Source organism: Rhagoletis zephyria, unplaced genomic scaffold (assembly GCF_001687245.7).
Source record: "Rhagoletis zephyria isolate East Lansing unplaced genomic scaffold, Rhagoletis_zephyria_1.1 Rzeph_scaffold_03312, whole genome shotgun sequence".
Lineage (NCBI taxonomy): Eukaryota > Metazoa > Arthropoda > Insecta > Diptera > Tephritidae > Rhagoletis > Rhagoletis zephyria.
The window spans coordinates 3,621-26,182 of NW_016160395.1; the positions used below are offsets into that span (position 1 = coordinate 3,621).

Here is a 22,562-nt window from a genome sequence, read left to right on the forward strand (position 1 = left end):
ACGCTTATCATAAAATTTTGGAAAATGGGCGTGGCACCGCCCACTTATGATCACATATATGTATCTCGGTAAACGTTCTACCAATTTGTACCAAACTCGGTATGGTTATTGTGCTTGCCACATAAAAGCAAAACGTTCAAAATTATTGAAATCGGACTAAAATTACGGCTTTTCATATAACGGTAAATTTTAGAAATGCTCGAAACGTCAATATTTCGAAATTTAAGGACGCTAATTTATTCAAAATTGATACACCCGGCTTACCATGTAGCGGTAGCTTTCGGAAAGGTGAAAAGGCATATATGTAATACTTGCGCCGGGTATTTAATGTTCGGCCCCGCCCGAACTTAGACTTTCTTACTTGTTTCTATTCAAGTTGTTCAAAAGTAATGAATATCAAATCCTGGGATTAATCCCGGGATCCCGGGATTGTGACATCGCCATCCTGAAAATCCCGGGATCGGAAAAAGCCGAAAAATTAACATCCCAAACTTTCACTTAACCATTCAATACTTATTTATTTGTCCATCCACTTCCATCGTTAGTAGTGTTTTAAGGCGCCGTAAAGCAAGTCAAAAAAATACATCGATGTTTTTTTTCCATTTGATGCATCGCAACATATTTAGCATCTATTCATATCGATATATCGTATAAAAGCTGCGATATTTTTGATGCATCGAATGAAAATATTTAAAGTTTTTTTCAATTAAAAGTATACAACAAGAAAATTAAACAATCAGAGCTTCGATAAATGTTTAAGTTCTAACTCACAGTGAAATGTATTTATTGATTTAAATAGTTACAAATCCCAGTTTTTTTGTTTGTTTTGTTGTGTGAAAAAAGTTTTCGGAAGGTACTGAAGTGACGACAATAAGCGCAATATAATGTGTGCGAGCTAGCAATGAGATTCTATTTCGGTGCATTTATTTGGTAATTTATTATCATAATTTTTTCTTTCATTTGACACCCTTTTGAGAGAGAACTTATGAAGTTTTTTGATTTGAGAAAAATTAAAAAAAAACATGTCGAGAAATTCTTGCCGCTTGTGCAAATGCACACATATCGTTGCTGTACTGATGTTTTCAGTCCCTCAGGATGAGGACCTAAGCCGAAATCGGGCAGAGGTGTGCAACAAAACCAAAGGATGATGCCAGAATTGAAAAAAGCGAAAATAATAGATTCAAATTTTGCTTTGAAATAAACATCACTTTATATTGGGTCAGAAATAAAAACAACGCGTTCAGAAGATGCAATTGCGACAGTTACTGAGCTGTTGCGCCTTCTGAACGTGCCCATTATTTCACTATGTTTATAAGCTATGTGGTCGGCCGCTGTGGTGTAGTAAGCAGTGCGCGCTTCATCAGCACCTGGGTTCAAGCCCTGGTCAAAGCAACATCGCAAAAAATATAGAAAAAGGTTTTTCTTATCAGCGGTCGTCCCTAGGCAGACAATGGCAAAGCTCCGAGTGTATTTCTGCCATGAAAAAACAGCTTCTCATAAAAATACAATCGCCGTTCGGAGTCGGCGTAAAACTGTAGGTCCCTCCACTTTGTGTGACAACATCAAGGCGCACGCCGCAAGTCGGAGGAGAAGCTCGGCCAAACACTAACATATGTGTAAGCGCCAATCTATTATTATTATTTTTATTATAAGCTATGTGAAACAATTTTGGAAATTGCTGTTTAAAATCTGTCCAAATTTCCAAAGGGTTTTTAGAGTGTCAACATCATATATATCAATTAACATCATTTTGCAGATGGTTGTCTGGCACTAAACGTTTCTATTAATAAATTAGCAATTTATTAGTGCAAATAACGCATGCCCATACCTTTTGCATAATATAAATAGAATGTATATTCTAATAGTGCATAAATAGTGAAATTTCGACACCTAGAATAGTTACTAGAGCAAAGAGTTTGGAAGCATACAAAATAATTTTAATATGTACAGTATACAGTGCACAGATAAGTCGATGTATCGAAAAAAATACATCGATATATATCGGAAGGTCCAAAACAAAAAAAGTTACGATACAAACCGAATTTCTCATATCGCATATCTCTGGAAGTGGTCATGGTAGAGCTCTGCTAAATTCAAAATGAAAATTCTAGTTAAATACAGTGGTCGAAATAATTATAACCGCACCACATTTTGACAAGTTTTAACATATTATTTTTGTTGATATTTACTTTTGGTTATTTTTTTATAAAATAAATATAAATATAAACAACATGAATAAACGATCATTGTAGTCTCACAACCAATAGGGAAATTTAGCATATTTATTGCTATGTAATTTTGATAAGTTAAATTAGTTAGTTCATCGTTGATTTCCGAAGCGAAGCCAAGAATATTAATCTCTGCGTCCATGTATTTACAATAGCCCAAAAAATTCTTATTTTTAAAATAGATAGAAGCATATTTACATATGTACACAGTTAATTTACTAAACGTTTTCTTAGAAGGGAATAAGAATATTTTCTAAATTAAGGGAATTAAGCGAAGGGAAATTAAGGGAAGGAATATTTTCTAATTAAATTAATTAAATCAGACACTTTAAACGCAACTTTTGAAATATCCCGTTTTTTGGATTTGTGACGGTCCTTTAATAAATGAGCGATAAAATAAATCTGTATACGAAATCAAAAATTAAGTTCCTGTTTTATTTTCTAACACTTACAGGCTGTGAAAAATGAGGTTAATGTTCCTTGTGTGAAAAATTTCGTTGAGCTGTTGTATGTACAAACCTTGGATGCTTCGACGAAATCGAAACATCGTCTAGCTTTATTTCCGTTAGTCACATGCTTGCTCTGTGTGTCGCAAAAAACATTCTTCCTTTCAAATTGGCATTATTTCCTAGCCATGTGCCTCAGCAATTTGAAAAACCGTGATGCGAAAATGAGCCGAGTAGCACTGGAGTCGCTTTATCGTCTATTATGGGTATACATGATAAGGATAAAATGTGAATCCAATTCGGCGACTCATTCAAGACTACAAAGTATAGTAAACTCCTTATTTCCAAAGTAAGTTTGGCAATTGAAAACGATTATTAAGTAAACGATTGTGCTCAAAAACACATGTTAATTTCATCATCCACAGAGGCTCAAAAGGTGTCGTGCCCCGTGATACTCCTCTGAACATTTTTGTGAAAATCATTCAGTTCATTGCGCAGGAGCGTTTGGATTTTGCCATGCGGGAAATTGTTTATGATTTACTCTGCGTGGGACGTTCGATTAAGGTCAGTAGCGAGTTGTAAATCAAGTTGGTGTGTGTATGCAAAATCTTTTTTTCTCTTTTTGTGCTAGTTGATTTTAAATCCGGAACGTATGAGCATCGGACTACGCGCATTTCTTGTTGTGGCCGATTCCTTGCAACAAAAAGATGGCGAACCACCTATGCCACGCACTGTGCCTGTGCTACCCTCCGGCAATACATTGCGAGTGAAGAAAACATACATCAATAAAATGCTAACTGACGATACTGCCCGCAGCATTGGCATGTCGACCTATTTTCCACATGTGCGCCGTGTTTTTGTGGACATTTTGCGAGCACTGGACGTGCATTACGGTCGCCCGTTAATGATGACAAACACGCAGAATCAGAATAAAGAACCCGATGAGATGCTCTCTGGTGAGCGCAAGCCACGGATCGATCTATTTCGCACATGCGTCGCTGCAGTACCTCGTCTCATACCAGAGACGATGACCCCACAGGAGTTGGTAGACTTGCTCTCGCGGTTGACTGTGCACATGGACGAAGAGTTGCGCATCTTAACACACCAGTCGTTGCAAACTTTGGTGATTGACTTTCCGGATTGGCGTCAGGACGTCGTGCACGGGTACACCCAGTTTCTAGTGCGCGATGTCACCGACACTTATCCGCAGTTATTGGAAAATTGTACTCGAATGTTATTCGTATTTCTGAACATTTGGCGTTGTGCAATAAATGTCAATGGCAATGGAAATTCAAGCGCGAATGCGCTTAAAATCTCAATGACAACTGCCGGAGTAGTAAATTCTCCTGCTGGAGTTGGCGGTGGTGTTGGTGTCTCAACAGTTGCAACTGCCTTAAGTGGCTCTGGTGCGGGTAAAGACACTGCCACAAGCCAGCTCTCTAGCGCAAGCAATGTAAAAAGCGTAAACACAAATTCAAGTGGCACTTCCAGCATTACATCTAGCGGAATATCTAGCATTACGCAAACGACTGTCATTAATATTGGAGATGCTGCTAAGAAAAACGAGATACCGCTGGTTACCACGCTACATTTTGTAGAGGGTTTTGCTCTGGTACTGCTCTGTAACTATCGTCCATTCTTGCGAAAGCTGGCAGCTATGATTTTGAAAGAAGTGAAGAATCTTATGAAAGCACTGGGCATACCAGAGACGGAGCCACCAGTTATCGATGTAATTGATAAGTGCTGTCCACAGGTGCGTCACAATTATTACAAATATGCAATTACTATCATTACAGTAATTCAAATTTTCAGGTACTTGAGAAGTGTTTACCACATTTGCCACCTTCGGAGAAGACTGCGATCCTCAATGCGAATGCAATCGATTTGCAATGGATTGCCGAACGAACAAGTGGTATATGGATGGCGGGGTTAACAGATGGTAAAATAATAATTTTAAACATTTGCTAATTTAAAATTTAGTTTCTTTAGACACGTCGAAATCATCAACTTCGACTCTGAACTTGTCACAAGGTAGCGCAACACATCAGCAGCAACAGTTCGATCCGTGGTCGATGGTGTTGTTTGGTTTTCTGGAACGTAACCGTATTTTGCAGCAGTGTGCCTCCGCCGTTGCGCAGGCTTGGCCCATCTGCTATTCACGCGTGACAGCACTTTACAGCGTCATCGATCCCACGTAAGTTGCTTTCATTTGAATCTGTCGTTCATACCGCACTATAATTTACATTTATCTGCAGACCTGTTAGTGATAATCGCGCTTCATTACTGCGCAGCTCAGCGCCAACTAAGAAAGTGCCCACCGAAAGCCAAAAGGATCTTTATTTAAAATTATGGCGCAATCAAGTTGCTTGTGCAATGCGCCTGGTACCACAGATTCCAAGCGTTGCGGTTCGCTGTGCATCACCTGACCTAAGTTTGAGGTAAAATATCTATATAGCCAATATATGATAATACATAGTATTTATTATCTGACTAATAACATACATTTTGTTATTTTTATGCATTTCGTCTTTTTTATTATGTACCCATATGTGTTTTTCTTTATATATTTTTTGTGCATATTCATACGTAAATATAGTTATGAAGGCTACTATTAATTTGTATAGATCAAATGACATTTACACTCATAATCAAATCATAATAATCATTTCATTTGTGCACGTATTAGCAATGCCTCGCTGTAAGTTTTTTTGGCTAAAATTTAAATTGTACATTTTAAATGTATCGTATCGTTTAACTCTAGTACTGGATTTAAGAAAATTGTACCTGTCTAACCTCTTGGGAACTAAAGACGGGCTTTCACTATGTCAAATTCAGTGGCATTTGTTGTCAAATAAGTGAAAACACATTGTCAAATGGGATCATAAAGCGGTTTCTCGATTGATTTGGATTAGCATAGGTCTTTAGTCGTGTACATGCGGTGCGAAATCGGCTATCTGTCCGTTTTTGGCCCATAATATCGTTAAAGGTATGGATAAAGGAGATAAAGTTATGTCAAAATATGCCGCCAAATTTTGGCGTCAAAATAGGACATAGCGAAAATCAGTATTAAGTTAAATTACTTATATTAACAATTGCTAATTAAATGATAAGTAATGTGATATTTAAGCAGAAATTCGCTGGGTCAATCAAAACAGTTTCGTCTATAAATTTTTAATGAAGTTAAAATATTTATGTGGTAGACCCCATTGTTGAATTCATCGTACTCATAATTTTCGTCAACCCCACGAAAACGCTACTTCTTGCTTAAAAGTTCGAAGAATATTCAAATCGTTTGGACAATGCCAGATTCGCAAAATAGAACAAGTTCGTGTCACGATAGACAGTACAGTATTCACATTTGATAGAAATTGGACAATTTCTTGTTGAACTATTTACGTACTCTAGCAACCAAGTTGTTTGTTTAAGTTACGCTGACTGCCACTCTCCATAGGGAAAGAAGAAGAATTCTGCCAGAAGGGCCATTGTAATAATTGATTCTTAATCTACTGGGAAAACGTAAAGGAGAAAGTGCTCGCTCTTGACTGCGGTAGAAGCCATAAGAAAGTAAACCTTATATTCCCATTTAACAGTACTATGGGGAAAAAATTGATTTTTTTGGCATTAAGTTTAGATATGAAGATGATATCAGTCCGAAATTTGATTTAGATGTATATTAAAGGGTTTTGAGTTGACCTACCAAATTTTGTTCGGCTCGAGGCACTATATCATATAGCCGCATATACCCGATCCGGCCGACTTACTACAACTTCGTTGTTGTATTATGGAGTTCTGAAGTGTTGTTCGGTTCGAAACCCTATAGGCGCCATATGACTGATCTGGCGGGCTAGCACCAGCCTCGTTGGTTTTGATGCTATACCCTTGAAATTTGTTTCGCAAACTTTGGGATTCTGAAAAGAGTTATCTATTTGGTGAAACGCATTAATTGCATTTTAGCTGTAAAGAAACGGGGTTTTTTCAAAAAGGGGCAAAATGGGGCAAGAAAGATTAGTTATGTATAGTTAAGTAATATTTCCTCTAAATTCTTCTAAGACAACGAAAATTTCAATCAGCTGACTTTGAAAGCCTTATAATGAAAAAAGTATTCCCATCAGGATTTAATTTGAATAAGTTCTTTTACTAATTGGGATACATATTTAGATTTAGGAAACAGATTAAATTTTAAAATAAAAAACCCAAAAAAAAATTGGGATTTATGCAAAAATATGAACATTTTTCCCATAGTGCTGTGGTTGTTTTGTACAATGAAAACACATCTGAGCCATCTATATATTTAATACGCGAAGGCATTTTTTGTTCAGGATAAAAGATCTGCACCTTTCGCTCGATTTTCAAAAATGAGGTGTCAAATTAAAGCGCTTGGCTTGGAGATGTGCAAACTGGTCTTATTTTTTCTAAGGTTTTACTTTTTTGGTAAAATTGCCACCCTTTAAAAAATTCGAATTATTTAAAAATATTCAAATTATTTAAAAAACAAATCAATTATTACAAATCGGATATCAATCGAAATGGTTTTGAAAAGCTTTGTTTCTTAACTTAACTATAGGAGGGTTGGCACCTGTTTAAAAATCAAATTCAATTTGAATTAAGGGAATTGGGTAAGAGAAATATGTATCACCATATGGGAGAAATACAAAAGAGGTCTCTGAAGGTAGTAGTTTGAAAATATTTTGAAGCAGGTTGCCACCTACTTGATATGTCGAATTTAGTTAACTTATAAACAAATATCACAATGTGGATGTCAAACGAAAGAGTGTTAACAAATCTTTAGTTTGAATAGCAAGAATATTTTTGAGGTGTTGGAAGAGGGTAGCCACCTGTTTAAAAAGTTAAATTTCAATTATTTACTGAGTTAAATGAATCAGTACCAGGTTGACCGAGCTTTGCCCGGAGTGCACATACTTTTTAAAGTTTTCAAGATTTGGATAGCTTTAAAAAAATATTTTGGAATTGAAAAAAATGGGTTTCAATATCTAGTAAGTAAATTTCTTACTCTAAAATTTAGGTGGCAACCACATTCCGAAATACGTTGGAATCCATAGTACAAGTCATAAGCGTATATGTACTGTGTATACTTACAAAAAATGCTGATTGAAATTAACAAAATACAAATTTGTATTGCACAGAAGCGTGGCAACCTTGATCGAAAATATTTTCTGACCAAAGTTCTCAACAATACCTTTCATTTGATATCCATATTGCGATGTCTTAGATAGATTGCGAAATATCGAAAATAAGTGGCAACCTTACACTATTATCCTAAGGGATAACATTTTGTATATAGGGAAAGCATTGTTTAAGAAACTTCTCTTGGTACCCATGATTAGTAATATTTTACCTTTTTTTCTAAACAAAATTTTAAATAAACTTGCGATTCAAAATAGGAGGCGACCCTCTTAAAAATATTTTTGAATTAGGGATCTTTAAATTACCTTTAATTTGATACCCATATTATGATTTTATAATTAATTGTCACTAATTTCGAATAGGTGGCAACCATATACGAGTCTTCTCGGAGATTATGCCTATACAGAAATCTTAAAATCCAAAACATCTGTGTACAAAATTTCATCAAAATCGTTAGAACCGTTTCCTAGAACCCTATGGATATATATATATATATATACAAGAATTACTCGTTTAATGTTATAAGATATCATTAAAATATGGATATCAATCGAAGGGGGTTTGTAAAATCTTTATTTCTGAACTTTATTTAGCGAGGTTGCCACATGTTAATAAAAACAAGTAAGAAAGACTAAGTTCGGGCGGAGCCGATCATTAAATACCCGGCTCAAACATAAAATATATGTTGTTCCCCTTTACGAAAGCTACCGGTACTTGGTAAGCCGGGGTGTATCAATTTTGAGTAAATTAGCGTCCTTAAATTTCGAAATATTGAAGTTTCAAGCATTTCTGAAATTTACCGTTATATGAAAAGCGGCCGTAATTTTAGTCNGCAAGCACAACAACCACACCGAGTTTGGTACAAATTGGTAGAACGGTTACCGGGATACATATATGTGATCATAAGTGGGCGGTGCCACGTCCATTTTCCAAAATTTTATCATAAACGTATTTCTTGGTAAAGAATGTTGCAAGCATCAATTTTGAATGAATTAGCTTTAATATTTACTTATTATCGAATATTTTGTATTTCTAAATTACCGTTATATGAGATGTGGGCGTGGTTATTGTCCGATTTTNATCGAATATTTTGTATTTCTAAATTACCGTTTATGAGATGTGGGCGTGGTTATTGTCCGATTTTAAAAAAATTCGGCAATTTGGTATGCTGTACCGAGGCCAACAATTGTGCTAAGTTTGGAAGAAATTGGTGCAGTGGTTACCAAGATATACACATGTAGCCATAAGTGGGCGTGGCTAGGCCCATTTTCCAAAAATTTATAATGTTCTTATTTTTCGTCTGAAAATTATTGTAAATATCAATTTTGAGTGAATTATCTTCAGTAGTTACTAAAATATCGCAGTATTCGTATTTCTAAAAATTACCGTTATATGGGAAGTGGGCGTGGTTACAGCCCGATTTCGCCCATTTTCAATACCAACCTACCGTGGATAAATGGAAACCTACATACCAAATTTCGTTGAGATATCTCAATTTTTGCTCGAGTTATTGTGAACACGGACGGACGGACAGTCAGACATGGGTTAATCGACTTCTCCATTCATTCTGAGCATTTATGTATACATTTGTCTATATCTGTCTCGATTCGTTTTGGCTGTTACAACATATTATTGTTATGTGAACAAAGTTAATATACCCTTCTGCACAAGTGCGCTCGGGTATAAATATATGTATCGCCATGTCTGAGAGCCAAAGGAGAGTTAAAGAGGTTTTAGCTTGAAAATATTTTGAAGAGGGCAGCCACCCGTTTGAAAGGTCTAATTTAATTAACTAATACAAAAATTATATGAATTATAAAACTACGGGAGTCAAACGATTGAATATTAAGAAATCTTTCGTTTGAACATTTGAAAATTTTGACGAGGGTTGCCATGTGTTTAAAAGTTACATTCAAATTATTCAATAAGTTGTATGAATTATTAAAAGATAGGTATCAATCGAAATGTGTTTGAAAACTCTTTATTTCTGAACCTTATTAAGGAGGGCTGCCACGTGTTTGAACAATCAAATTCAACTTGGATCATAATTTCATTGAAATATAAGTGTATCACAATGTCAGCCAAAAGAGATTTAATAAGATTTTAGTTCGAAAATACTTTGGAAGAGGGCTGCCACCTGTTTGAAAATTCGAATTTAGTTAACTTATACACAAGTTTTATGAAATATTACGGGATGGATGTCAATCGAAAGATAGTTATAAAAGATTTACACCCAAATTCATAAAAAATAAAGAAGACTTTAACTGCTTTATAAATCGAAAATTTGTATGAAAATGTCACTTTATAGAACCCTATAAACCTATTTTATTTTTTATGAAAATACCTTTGATTAGGCTTACCAGCTTTTCGAAAAGTCATATCGATCTAACTAAGTACATATGTATGTATATACGAGAAGGCATTTTTTGTGATAGTTATTAAATTTGCACAGTTCTCTCGAATGGGCGGTCATATTAAAAACCATATCAAGTAGTTTTATATTTTTATTGCGAACTTTTTTGTTCTCGGTATAAGGTCATTTGAAATTTCATGAAATTATAAACCTGCACTATGCGAGACCTCTCTTCACTCAGAAATGTCTGACTAACATTTGGAATACTTTTTACCCAATACTTTGAAACCCAATTTTGGTCGTTTTAACGCCACGCGGGTTCATTAGTAGTTTGAAGACAGTTTGATTGCCAGCATTTTCGCGGAATTGCTTAACTAAAGAGTAGTTCCTTGCCATGTCAGCTCGTTCGCAATGCTGCTTCCACGAATATTTCTGTGGCCGGGAATCCAGACTACATTCTGTGTGCATCGCGTAGCGAAATTACTTAGATAGGGTGACCAGATGAGTCGAAGGAAAAATCAAGACACTAGTAAGACATCCCCCAAACTTCCGAAATGTGAGATTTTTCTAGAGTTTATAAGACATTCTTCTTTCGAGCGTGAATAACTTAGAGAGAGAAGAGACCAGGACGTTTGCATGTATGTATATCAAAAACACGTAATTTAAAAACAATGGCCCGTAGTCAAAGAGAAGTTAGATAAAGGTTTTAACTATTAAAATTGTGTTTTATGGAAATGACCATTTTAACTCTTTCATAGTCAACTTAAAATGCATTTTATAGCAAAAATAGAATTTTAACTTTAAATAGAGGAGAACGCGATTTTAAAATAGTAACATATGGTTCTCAGTAGGGATGTGCCGGGCATCCGGTAGATATCCGTAATCTGGCTTATCCGGCCGTTTTTCTGCTATCCGCATTCCGAATTTTGATTAAGAAGATTCAATTCAACAATCTAGATACATTTTATTCAATTGTATGTTACCAGGCTGGTCTGATCAAAGTGTTTTGTGCAAATAAAACTACGTTATTTCACTTTCTGGCCCAACGTTTCGCTAACACATTTTTAGCTTCTTCAGATACAATTCCGTTTAATTAAATCTGTCGCGAACCATAAAATACAAGAACACATTATAACCAAAAATAATAAATGGAAACATAAAAAAATGACAAGAAAAACCACAGATTGAGTTTGAGGATAAACAATTTAACTCACATTATTTTAGGATTACTACATACTAATTATTTAACACAGAAACAAAATACAGAGAGGATATGCCAGCAGAGTAGACGTGTTTTTGAGTAGCTGCAGTTTATTCCGAGTTTTATTAAATCCACCGGGTGTTAATTTACTAAAAAAAAACCACAACAATTTTTGTAAGCGGTTCTGCTGTCCATGTAAATCGAAATTGCATAAACTTTCATTTATCTGCGATATTGTGAATTTAAAACCTTTGCTAATTTTTCGTGTATTGTTTGATCTGTCTAATATGCCAATAATGTCAACACGAACAACGACCGCGAGCAAAGTGTCCCCATCTCCACAAACCCCTCCAGTACAGAGTATGTCTCTCATTACCGATCTTTCAAGCACTGCTTTGAATGCGTGGTTTGTGAAATTTTAGAATCGCCTAGAGTCTCAAAAGCTGAGCATAATNTGACCATTTTAACTCTTTCATAGTCAACTTAAAATGCATTTTATAGCAAAAATAGAATTTTAACTTTAAATAGAGGAGAACGCGATTTTAAAATAGTAACATATGGTTCTCAGTAGGGATGTGCCGGGCATCCGGTAGATATCCGTAATCTGGCTTATCCGGCCGTTTTTCTGCTATCCGCATTCCGAATTTTGATTAAGAAGATTCAATTCAACAATCTAGATACATTTTATTCAATTGTATGTTACCAGGCTGGTCTGATCAAAGTGTTTTGTGCAAATAAAACTACGTTATTTCACTTTCTGGCCCAACGTTTCGCTAACACATTTTTAGCTTCTTCAGATACAATTCCGTTTAATTAAATCTGTCGCGAACCATAAAATACAAGAACACATTATAACCAAAAATAATAAATGGAAACATAAAAAAATGACAAGAAAAACCACAGATTGAGTTTGAGGATAAACAATTTAACTCACATTATTTTAGGATTACTACATACTAATTATTTAACACAGAAACAAAATACAGAGAGGATATGCCAGCAGAGTAGACGTGATTTTGAGTAGCTGCAGTTTATTCCGAGTTTTATTAAATCCACCGGGTGTTAATTTACTAAAAAAAAACCACAACAATTTTTGTAAGCGGTTCTGCTGTCCATGTAAATCGAAATTGCATAAACTTTCATTTATCTGCGATATTGTGAATTTAAAACCTTTGCTAATTTTTCGTGTATTGTTTGATCTGTCTAATATGCCAATAATGTCAACACGAACAACGACCGCGAGCAAAGTGTCCCCATCTCCACAAACCCCTCCAGTACAGAGTATGTCTCTCATTACCGATCTTTCAAGCACTGCTTTGAATGCGTGGTTTGTGAAATTTTAGAATCGCCTAGAGTCTCAAAAGCTGAGCATAATTGAAGAGCTAACGTTACGATTAAGAGAATCGGAAGAGCGAGTAATAGAGCGGTTCAGCGAGTTGTCAGCAGAAATTATAAACTTGAAATCGGCGGTTAAGCATATCGAGGAGCGTGTGAAAAAAACGGAATCGGAATGTGGTAATGTTGAGAAACTGCGCAACCAGGTATATGCTCTGACCGAGCAAGTAAATGCCTATGAGAACAACCTAATATCATCGGATGTTATTGTCAGTGGATTGCCCGAAAGAAAAGACGAGAACATTCTTAACGATATCGCCCAGATGTGTCAAACGCTTCAAGGGAAACTAGCGCCTGTGCGTTCTGCCTTCCACTTACGACCAAATGGTAAAAACGAAGCTCCCGTTATCGTCAAATTGAGCTCGGCTGCAAATCACTCAACTACTGAGAGCTGTAGCGAGATACTGCAAAGATAAGAGACGATCGCTTGGTCTTAGCGATGTTGGCCTCATTATCGAAGGGAAGCTATTTATCCACGAATGTCTTACAAAAAGAAATCGAGAGCTAATGCACTTTGCTACCCAGCTTAAGAAGCAAAAAATTCTAACATCGGCGTTCTCTATTCGTGGGCAAGTATTCGCCAGAGGTCGTCCGCAAACTGAAGCTGTAGTAGTAACCGACAAAGCAACTATAGAGAGAATTGCAGCTGCCAATAAGTAAACAAACATATGTTAATCACTTTGCGTTGTATCCACACTGTCATGTCTGAGCTAATCTTCTCTTATATGTCATTTGTGTGCTTAATATTCTTTGCTTTGCAATGTAATCTTGTTTATTTTGATCTCACTTATATTTATTTCCGTATTCCCTTGCAATGTAATCTTTTTTATTTTGATATCATTTTCTTTCCTTCTCACCTTTTCTTCTAACTGCCAGTTTAAATACACCTTGCATACCCTCTCAACCATACACTGTCAATGTGTAACGAAATAGCGAAACAAGTGGACAAAGAACATGTAAGAGGAATGCTTAAACTAATTTCCAATCGCTACAATGGGTTCAATGTTTGTCACTTGAATGCGCGAAGTTTGAATGCTGAGAAAATTGACTATTTAAATTTTGTTTTTGATAGTTTGAACATCGATCTAATATGTATCACAGAGACATGGTTTAAAGATCATATTGATGATAAAGCAGTTTCTCTGTGCGACCACACACTAGTAAGATGTGATAGGGCAACGAAGACTTGCGTTGGTGGCATCGCTCTATATTTTAAAAGTAATGTTAATTGGAAAGAGATTTGCAGATCAGATCATTCACAGGTAGTTGAGTAAATTTTTGCTGAATTTTATGATAATAACGCCAAGTGTCTTGTTGCATGCATTTGCAACCCTAGCAAAAGAAATGACATCTCAGTGATATTTGATAAATTGGCAAATATCGCCATCTTCACACCTCCTGTGTAATGATTTTTCTTCCAGGAGTTTGATAGATAGCTTTCAATCGTTAGGAATTTCAATCGTAAATAAATATGCTACCCGCTTTGCACCCCACAACAAGCCAAGTCTTTTGGATGTGTTTTTGGATCACTTTGATCAGCTTCCCATGGCTGGAGTCTCTGATCATGAGTTGATATTCCTATCTTACAACATTCAGTTCAATACACAAAATCAAGCAAAGGAGTTGTTTTTTAGAGATTTTAAGCGTATTAATCATGATCTCTTAAACAAGGAGGCTGCTGGGCTTAACTGGAATATGTGTTGGTCATTCGCAACAGTTGATGAAAAGCTGCAACATTTCAATGCTCTAGTGAGCCATCTATTTGATAGGTTTGTACCAGTGTGTGAAGTGAAAATGGGTAGTAATAAGAAACCATGGTTTACTTCGGACGTGTTGTCCCTAATTAGGGAGCGTAGTAAAGCATATAAGAATTGGACAAATTATAGGAGTTCTCAATCATGGGAAAAATATCGTGTTGCAAGAAATAAAGTAACTTCAAGCGCCNTTGATAGGTTTGTACCAGTGTGTGAAGTGAAAGTACGTAGTAATAAGAAACCATGGTTTACTTCGGACGTGTTGTCCCTAATTAGGGAGCGTAGTAAAGCATATAAGAATTGGACAAATTATAGGAGTTCTCAATCATGGGAAAAATATCGTGTTGCAAGAAATAAAGTAACTTCAAGCGCCAGAGAAACCAAAAAGGCATCCCTCCAATGTAAGCTTAATGTTAGTTTGCCTTCAAAAGTCCTTTGGAAGAACCTTAAATCCCTGAGGGTCTCAGGTGAGGATAAGGTGTGTGTAATCTGGAGCCAGAAATATTAAACGCGAACTTTCTAGCATCTAACTGCCCAGTGGTATCACCCGAAATACCTGCTAATGTTTCTCTGCGGGAGCATGCTGATGATGATGAGTTTGAATTTGTATCTGCAACAGAGGCGGACTTGATACAGTGTGTATATGCTGTAAAGTCGCATGCTATAGGTACTGATGGTATTTGTCTTAAATTCCTTAAAATTATCCTACCATTTGTAATACCATCACTTACGCATATAATCAACTTCTCACTCGCCTCATCTACATTTCTATATATTTTGAAGATGGCAAATATAATACCTGTGCCAAAAATAAACTGTCCTACCACTCCCCAGCACTTCAGCCCAGGGGTCCACGGAAGACTCGACGGGGGTCCACGGTGACGTGAAACAAGTTTGGGGGTCCATGAGTTATAAATGGGGGTCCACGAAAATTTATCTGGTTTCGATGTAAAGAACCAAAATGGTTGCTTGATAGCCTCTTTATTTAGCTTTAATTTTTTTGAGTGGTGTATAGTGCTCTTGACGCACTGCTGCACTTACCGTCACTTTGTGTTTTCATACGTGCGGAAGCCTTAAAGGCCAACTGCAGACTAAAAAGAACCGGGCGCGACGAAAATTGCAGGCGGTAGAGATTTAAGCACTTGTGTCTTTTCAATGCTAGAGGATAGTACGCCACCATTACCTTTGTTGAAGAGATTTTATAATGTTGAACTGAATGCTGTTTTTATTCCATCGCTGAGACCGGACTCACATATTGTCGAATCTTCACTGATAGCTCTTTGCGAGGTGATAGGTCTTTTGCGNTTGTTGAACTGAATGCTGTTTTTATTCCACCGCTGAGACCGGACTCACACATTGTCGAATCTTCACTGATAGCTCTTTGCGAGGTGATAGGTCTTTTGCGAGGTTAATGAAGATAAGCTTCACTTTTCTGTAGGGGAATAGGCTTCGGTCTTCCAGGCTAAGGTAATTGCAATACTCAATGCCATGGTCTACGTGGTGGAACATAGGTGGAGGGAAAGGAGTTTACGTTACTGCAGTGACAACCAAGCTGCACTTAAGGCATTGACCATCCCTCTATTTAAGTACTTCCAAACTAGTTCGGAAATGCAAGTCTCGACTAAAATATGATGGTGAATATAACGAGGTTGTTTTACTCTGGGTCCCAGGTCACTCTGGAGTACCTGGTTATGAGATATCTGACCAGAGTTGGCTCAGACCAGGCACTCCTCGGTCCGCAACCAGTTTTAGCACTCCCACCTCCGGAAATCGAAGCCATCATCAGAAACTGGGTGAATATTTCGCTCAGAAATTACTGAGAGGCATCGAGGGGATGCAGGTGGGCAAAACTCAAGTTGCCTTCAATCTCATAAAGTCTATCTAGTTTTTTGCTCTCACTGAGCAGACGACACTACGTAATCGAATACTCCTTCAAAACTTCTAAGGCGGTATTTCGGAATGAATGGATTACAACACAGATTACTTTGCAATAGGCAAGGCCGCTTTGTGGTTAGCGTCCTTTACATACTGGTTTTGTTTGTAATCGGAAAATATGATTTGAACGAATACTCTTCGGGCGTTCATTACAATACGTCTTCGTNAGTTGCCTTCAATCTCATAAAGTCTATCTAGTTTTTTGCTCTCACTGAGCAGACGACACTACCCAGCGGCGCAAATGCACATTACGTAATCGAATACTCCTTCAAAACTTCTAAGGCGGTATTTCGGAATGAATGGATTACAACACAGATTACTTTGCAATAGGCAAGGCCGCTTTGTGGTTAGCGTCCTTTACATACTGGTTTTGTTTGTAATCGGAAAATATGATTTGAACGAATACTCTTCGGGCGTTCATTACAATACGTCTTCGTTTGTAAATTGTAATGTGCATTGTAAGTAGACTGCCTACAATACGCATTACAATTTTAAATTGGGTCAGCGGTGTTTTAATCATTTATTTGTAGGAATTACGCAATGCATATTGTGGACGGACCCCATTTAGCAGTGCGCCGCTGGGTACAGACAACCTGCTGGACTGCTGACTGGTCACTTCACGTCGCACAAACACCTGACTGTGATAGGCATAATGACAAGTCCATTTGCCCATTTTGCCTTGAAGAAGATGAGACGGTGGAACACTGTTTGTGCTTCTTGCTTGCTTGGTTATTTGTGATAAATTTTTTTAAACTCGTTCCAAGGCGAATTAATATAAGGTGATAGCAGGAGTACAAAAACAAAAATTTACATGTATTTTGTTTTTGCTTTGGCGGCATAAACTGTCAAAATTTGTAAGAGTGTGTGTAGAAATTCAAACAAAATTTTTCAATTTGATATCAGAAGCCGTGCGGCGGAACACATACACAAAATCAGCTGAGCTAGTAACACCACCTTATATAAATTCGCCTTGACTCGTTCTTTCCTCTATATCAAAAGTTTGGCATAAAAAGCTTAGCCGTTTTGATGTTTCAAGTTTTGTGTTTTAAAAATGTGATATATATTTTTCGCCTCACTTTTAAACTCGAAGCGATAAAAATAAAAATGATGCCATTAACAAAAATAAATTATTTTACATACATATACTCCATGTGAAAGGTCATGAGTGAGCCGAATATTTGATGAGTTTATGGTGAAGNCAAAAGTTTGGCATAAAAAGCTTAGCCGTTTTGATGTTTCAAGTTTTGTGTTTTAAAAATGTGATAAATATTTTTCGCCTCACTTTTAAACTCGAAGCGATAAAAATAAAAATGATGCCATTAACAAAAATAAATTATTTTACATACATATACTCCATGTGAAAGGTCATGAGTGAGCCGAATATTTGATGAGTTTATGGTGAAGATAATGTAAATAACGATAGCGCTCACAGCGCTCTTAAAAAATATAACGCCTCCGAGCGAAAGAGTATTTTGATGTATTTACGAGCTCTATTTTTTAAAACCTACAAGTGTGTAATCACAATGCGGTTGTTCACGCTTGCCTGTAGTGGCGGACCCTGGGGGAGGGGAGGGGGGGGAGTTTCGGGGTTAAACTACGTGGCAGTCAGTGGCGGACACACGGGGGGTGTTTTGATACATATACACCATATTATACATACATATGCGCCATATTAACACCCCCCGTGGGTCCGCCACTGACTGACACGTAGTTTAACCCCCAAAACCCCCCCAATGGATCCGCCACTGCTTGCCTAGTTATCAGGTTATCTGGTTAAAAATAATTTTTTCGTAGTGAACTTTGTTGGTGTACAATAGAGGACTGCATGAATTCATTAAAGTTCTAGCCAAACAGAGTACAATAGATTTGAATATTTTACTTCACATGCAAAACACTCAGCGTTCGGAATTTTGTGAGTTATGAATATACATTTTGTTTCATGATTCAAAAATACAAGGTTGTGTAATTTGTGACAGCTAAAATTTGACACTTCTTTATCTAGATTTGTATTTTGGAAGTAGGAGAAAGGGGAAGAATGTGAAAACGGTAGTAGAAAGGTACTACAAAAAGTACGCAAAGTATACAATTAGAAGTAAAATGTGTATTATTTATTCTATGTGATTTTGCAATATATTTGGTGTTTTAATGGAAATACTAAACAATACATAAATATGTGCATTTTTGATTTAAGTTGGTCATCATTTCCTGGAACCGACCGTTCAGCTATGCAAAAGCGAAAACCGCAGATCAATAGAAGTTTTTATGCTCATTTCAACCATGCCAAAATTATTTGGCGCAAGTAAAAAAATCAAGACGTTCTAGAAAGTTAAAGTTCAGTTTTTAAATTTTTTAAATATTAATATCTTACGAACTGTAGGTATAACCGATAAAAAAAAAACTAATGACGCCACCATAAAGATAATTGATTTGTCTTTCAGCTGGTGTACATAATTTATAGCTTCTTGTATTTTTAAACCAAACCACTAAAAAACAAACAAATGTTATTTTTTCATGAAATAATCTTTTTTGAAAAAAACTGCATANCAAACAAATGTTATTTTCATGAAATAATCTTTTTTTGAAAAAAACTGCATAATTAATGGTAAAGAAATTTATATTATTTAGAAACTACAAGTTATTATCTTTAATTCGATATTACATATTTTATCATGATGTACTTTTGGGTTTCAACAATTCAGTGATAATAAAAAATACCAGGTACCGCAAATAACGATTATCCTTTGAAATTTCAACTCAAAAAATCACGCGGAAAGAGAAAGGCTACGTGCATAAGGAGTAAACCAATATATTTCTTATTACTCGGAGTACCTTCAGCGGCACTGATTTTTATTTTTTAATTTTTACTTATAAAAATCAAGTTTAATCATTATATTTTGAGTTTTATTTTTTACTCAGAGAATAATCGTTATGTTTTGAGTTTTATTTTTTGCTCGGAAAATAATCGTTACATTTTAAGTTTTATTTTTTGCTCGGAAAATAATCGTTATAAAACTCAGTTAATAACGATTAAAAAGTGATTTTTATAATAAAACTTATAACCGTTACGGTCCTGTTTTTTCTACAAACAAGTTTTTATACCCGAGCGCACTTGTGCACTCGTTTGAAACAGACAAAACGAATCGAGATAGATATAGACAAATGTATACATAAATGCTCAGAATGAATAGAGAAATCGATTAAGCCATGTCTGTCTGTCCGTCCGTCTGTCCGTCTGTCCATCCGTCCGTGTACACGATAACTCGAGCAAAAATTGAGATATCTCAACGAAATTTGGTATGTAGGTTTCTATTAATCCAGTAAATATTAAAGCTAATTTATTCAAAATTGATGCTTGCAAAAATTCTTTACCAAGAAATACGTTTATGGTAAAATTTTGGAAAATGGGCGTGGCACTGCCCACTTATGAGCACATATATGTATATCGGTAACCGTTCTACCAATTTGTACCAAACTCGGTATTTTTATTGTGATTGCCACATAAAAGCAAAACTAAGAAAATTATTGAAATCGGACTAGAATTGAGCCGCTTTTCATATAACGGTAAATTTCAGAACTGTTTGAAACTTCAAAATTTTGAAATTTACGGATTCTAATTTACTAAAAAATTGATTCCCCCCTGCTTACCATGTAGCGGTAGCTTTCGGAAAGGTGAAAAAACATATATTTAATACATGCGCCCGGTATTTAATGTTCGGCTCCGCCCGAACTTAGACTTTCTTACTTGTTTTCGTATGCAGTAGGAGCGCAGCAACCCAGCTAGCAAAATCATCGTAAACAAGCTCGTAATTGGATATTTTCTCGAAGAAAAACCGGATTAGAAATCGTTTATGATAGCCGTTTACGACTCTTTCTCTAGCACTTTTTCGCTTTAAATTGTGCATTGCCTACGAACAGTCGTAAACGGATCGAAAAAAAATTTGTATGCGGATATTTTTATGCCCGTTTTCTTAATTGTAAACGAGTCTCGTAAACGATTAATTTAAGTTAAATAAGCGTTTTTTTACACTACTTTATCTACTGTTTTTGAATGCTAAAAATAAAGGCAATTAATTAATTCAAATTATTGTAGTTCTTTTTTTGAATGGAATTATAACACTGTGAGACAAATGGTAGGGGCCAGTGATCGGGAAGGGTTCAAACTACCGGGGAAAGTTATATCGGTAAAAAAGAAGTTATACGTCTCCCGGCGTTTCGCTGGGTCACGTCTAGGAATCGAGATATATCTATTTGAAGTTAATAACTATCATATAGGGGAAATTGTCACCTTTGGTGGTCTTTTTTTGACATAACTCGAGAACCACTACACTAGTCCGATTTTGCTCAAACAAATTTAAAAAAATTAAAAATTACAATTCCTTTAATCTGCTCATATAACGTTTCTCTATATAATCAACAGTTTTGCCGGTAAAAATAAATGTATGAAGAAAAAAAAAATATTTTTTGCCTAAAATATTAAATTTTTTTATTTTTTAAATTCATAAAAAATCCAAAACGGAAAAAAGGCAAGTCGTATTACTTTCACGCAAAGTCACATAACCTTTAAGCAAAATGAGACAAATTGAGTCTGCCGTTTCGCTTTTATTCACAATTAAGTGAAGGTATCTCATGAAACATAAAATCAATATTCTTGTCAAAATGTGCATATTGGAAGTGCTTCGGAGTTAAATTTTTGACGAAAAGCACCTAAGAAAATAAAGTGAAAGATTAAACTCCATTGGAAATCGGAAAATTTAATTAAGTAAAAAGTGGTAATAAATAATATTATTATCCGTACTTCTTATTGCCGCNTAAAGTGAAAGATTAAACTCCATTGGAAATCGGAAAATTTAATTAAGTAAAAAGTGGTAATAAATAATATTATTATCCGTACTTCTTATTGCCGCAGTCGTTGCCAAACCAATAGCGCTGCGTTTGGTACCAGTTCCCTTTCACGAGAAAAGCTCTGCTACCTCATCTGTAATAATTTTTTAGTACGGATAAGGCTTAGGATTTCGCATGCCTTTTTAATTGAGAAGCCATATTATCAATAAAACATTAAGTTCAATAACTGCAAAGACCTAATAAACTAGCAAATTTACAAAATAAATAACTATAAACCTACGAGATTGGGGAATTAAACGTTTAAATCCTTTAATGTTGCTCGGCGCAGCCTGTGAAAAAATTTCAAAACACGTTAAATTAATTTGTATTTTTGAATAACATATGTAGTAGCTACTTACAAGAAGTTTAATTATAAAATAAAGTGGTAGATCGTCCTTTGCGTTTGACCAGTCTGCCAATAAATCACATATTTGATAATTTTCTTAAATTGAATATTTAACAAACTACTTACTTATAAAATATTGTGATTGAAGAAAAATTGTCAACAAAACTAAAATTGTTTCTTGTGCTGACAAATTATTACAAGCCTATTTCTATTATATTTTTTTGTTTTATCGTTTACGAGCTTTTCTCTAACATTTTGGCGATACGAGAATCCCTCGTAAAACATAATGTTCGTAAAATGTACGTTTTCTTGCTGGCTGGGAATACATACATATGTATGTTTGTACATATGTGCATAGAAAAAATATTTTTGGATATTCATACAAAAAATTGTCATTTATTTCAATTGAATTTATTTTCACTTTGTTTGAATATTGTAATGTCGACACAAATATCAGAACAGCTATTCACTCAAATTAAAAAAAAAATGAAGCCAAAATCATTCATTCGTTTTGTATATGAATAAATTATATGCCGTTTTGAATGCATTCATGCAGCCCTCTAGTGTACAACAATAAAATAAACTACAGAAAAATTATTTTTAACCAGATAACCTGATAACCAGGCAAGCGTGAAAAACCACATTATTTTTATAAGCAGAACACAAGAAAATATTTTACTTTTATTTTGGCCACTCTGAGTTTCGTTTTTGAATCTATCCGCGATGCAAATTTACATTGTTAGATCTAATTTTCACATTTAATTTTTTTACGAGCTTTGGGAATATTTAGAAATGTTTCAGCGGGGATCCACCAAAACAAGTAAATTTTTGAAAGGGGTCTACGAGAAAAAAAAGTTTGGCAACCTCTGCTCTACAGC

At 35.6% G+C, this 22,562-nt stretch overlaps 1 protein-coding gene across 1 annotated transcript in view; it reads left to right on the forward strand.

Moving 5' to 3' along the window:
- Window positions 1-2,682: 2,682 nt before the first annotated feature.
- The window catches only part of LOC108368784 (protein furry-like), a gene marked incomplete at its 5' end in the record, with an annotated part of 48,536 nt that continues 28,656 nt past the window's right edge, over window positions 2,683-22,562 (forward strand). Inside the window, 6 exons of the mRNA XM_017623703.1 lie at window positions 2,683-3,023; window positions 3,100-3,238; window positions 3,306-4,427; window positions 4,487-4,613; window positions 4,655-4,868; window positions 4,930-5,112. Coding sequence (XP_017479192.1) covers window positions 2,683-3,023; window positions 3,100-3,238; window positions 3,306-4,427; window positions 4,487-4,613; window positions 4,655-4,868; window positions 4,930-5,112 — 2,126 coding nt within the window. The remainder of the gene's footprint in view (window positions 3,024-3,099; window positions 3,239-3,305; window positions 4,428-4,486; window positions 4,614-4,654; window positions 4,869-4,929; window positions 5,113-22,562) is intronic.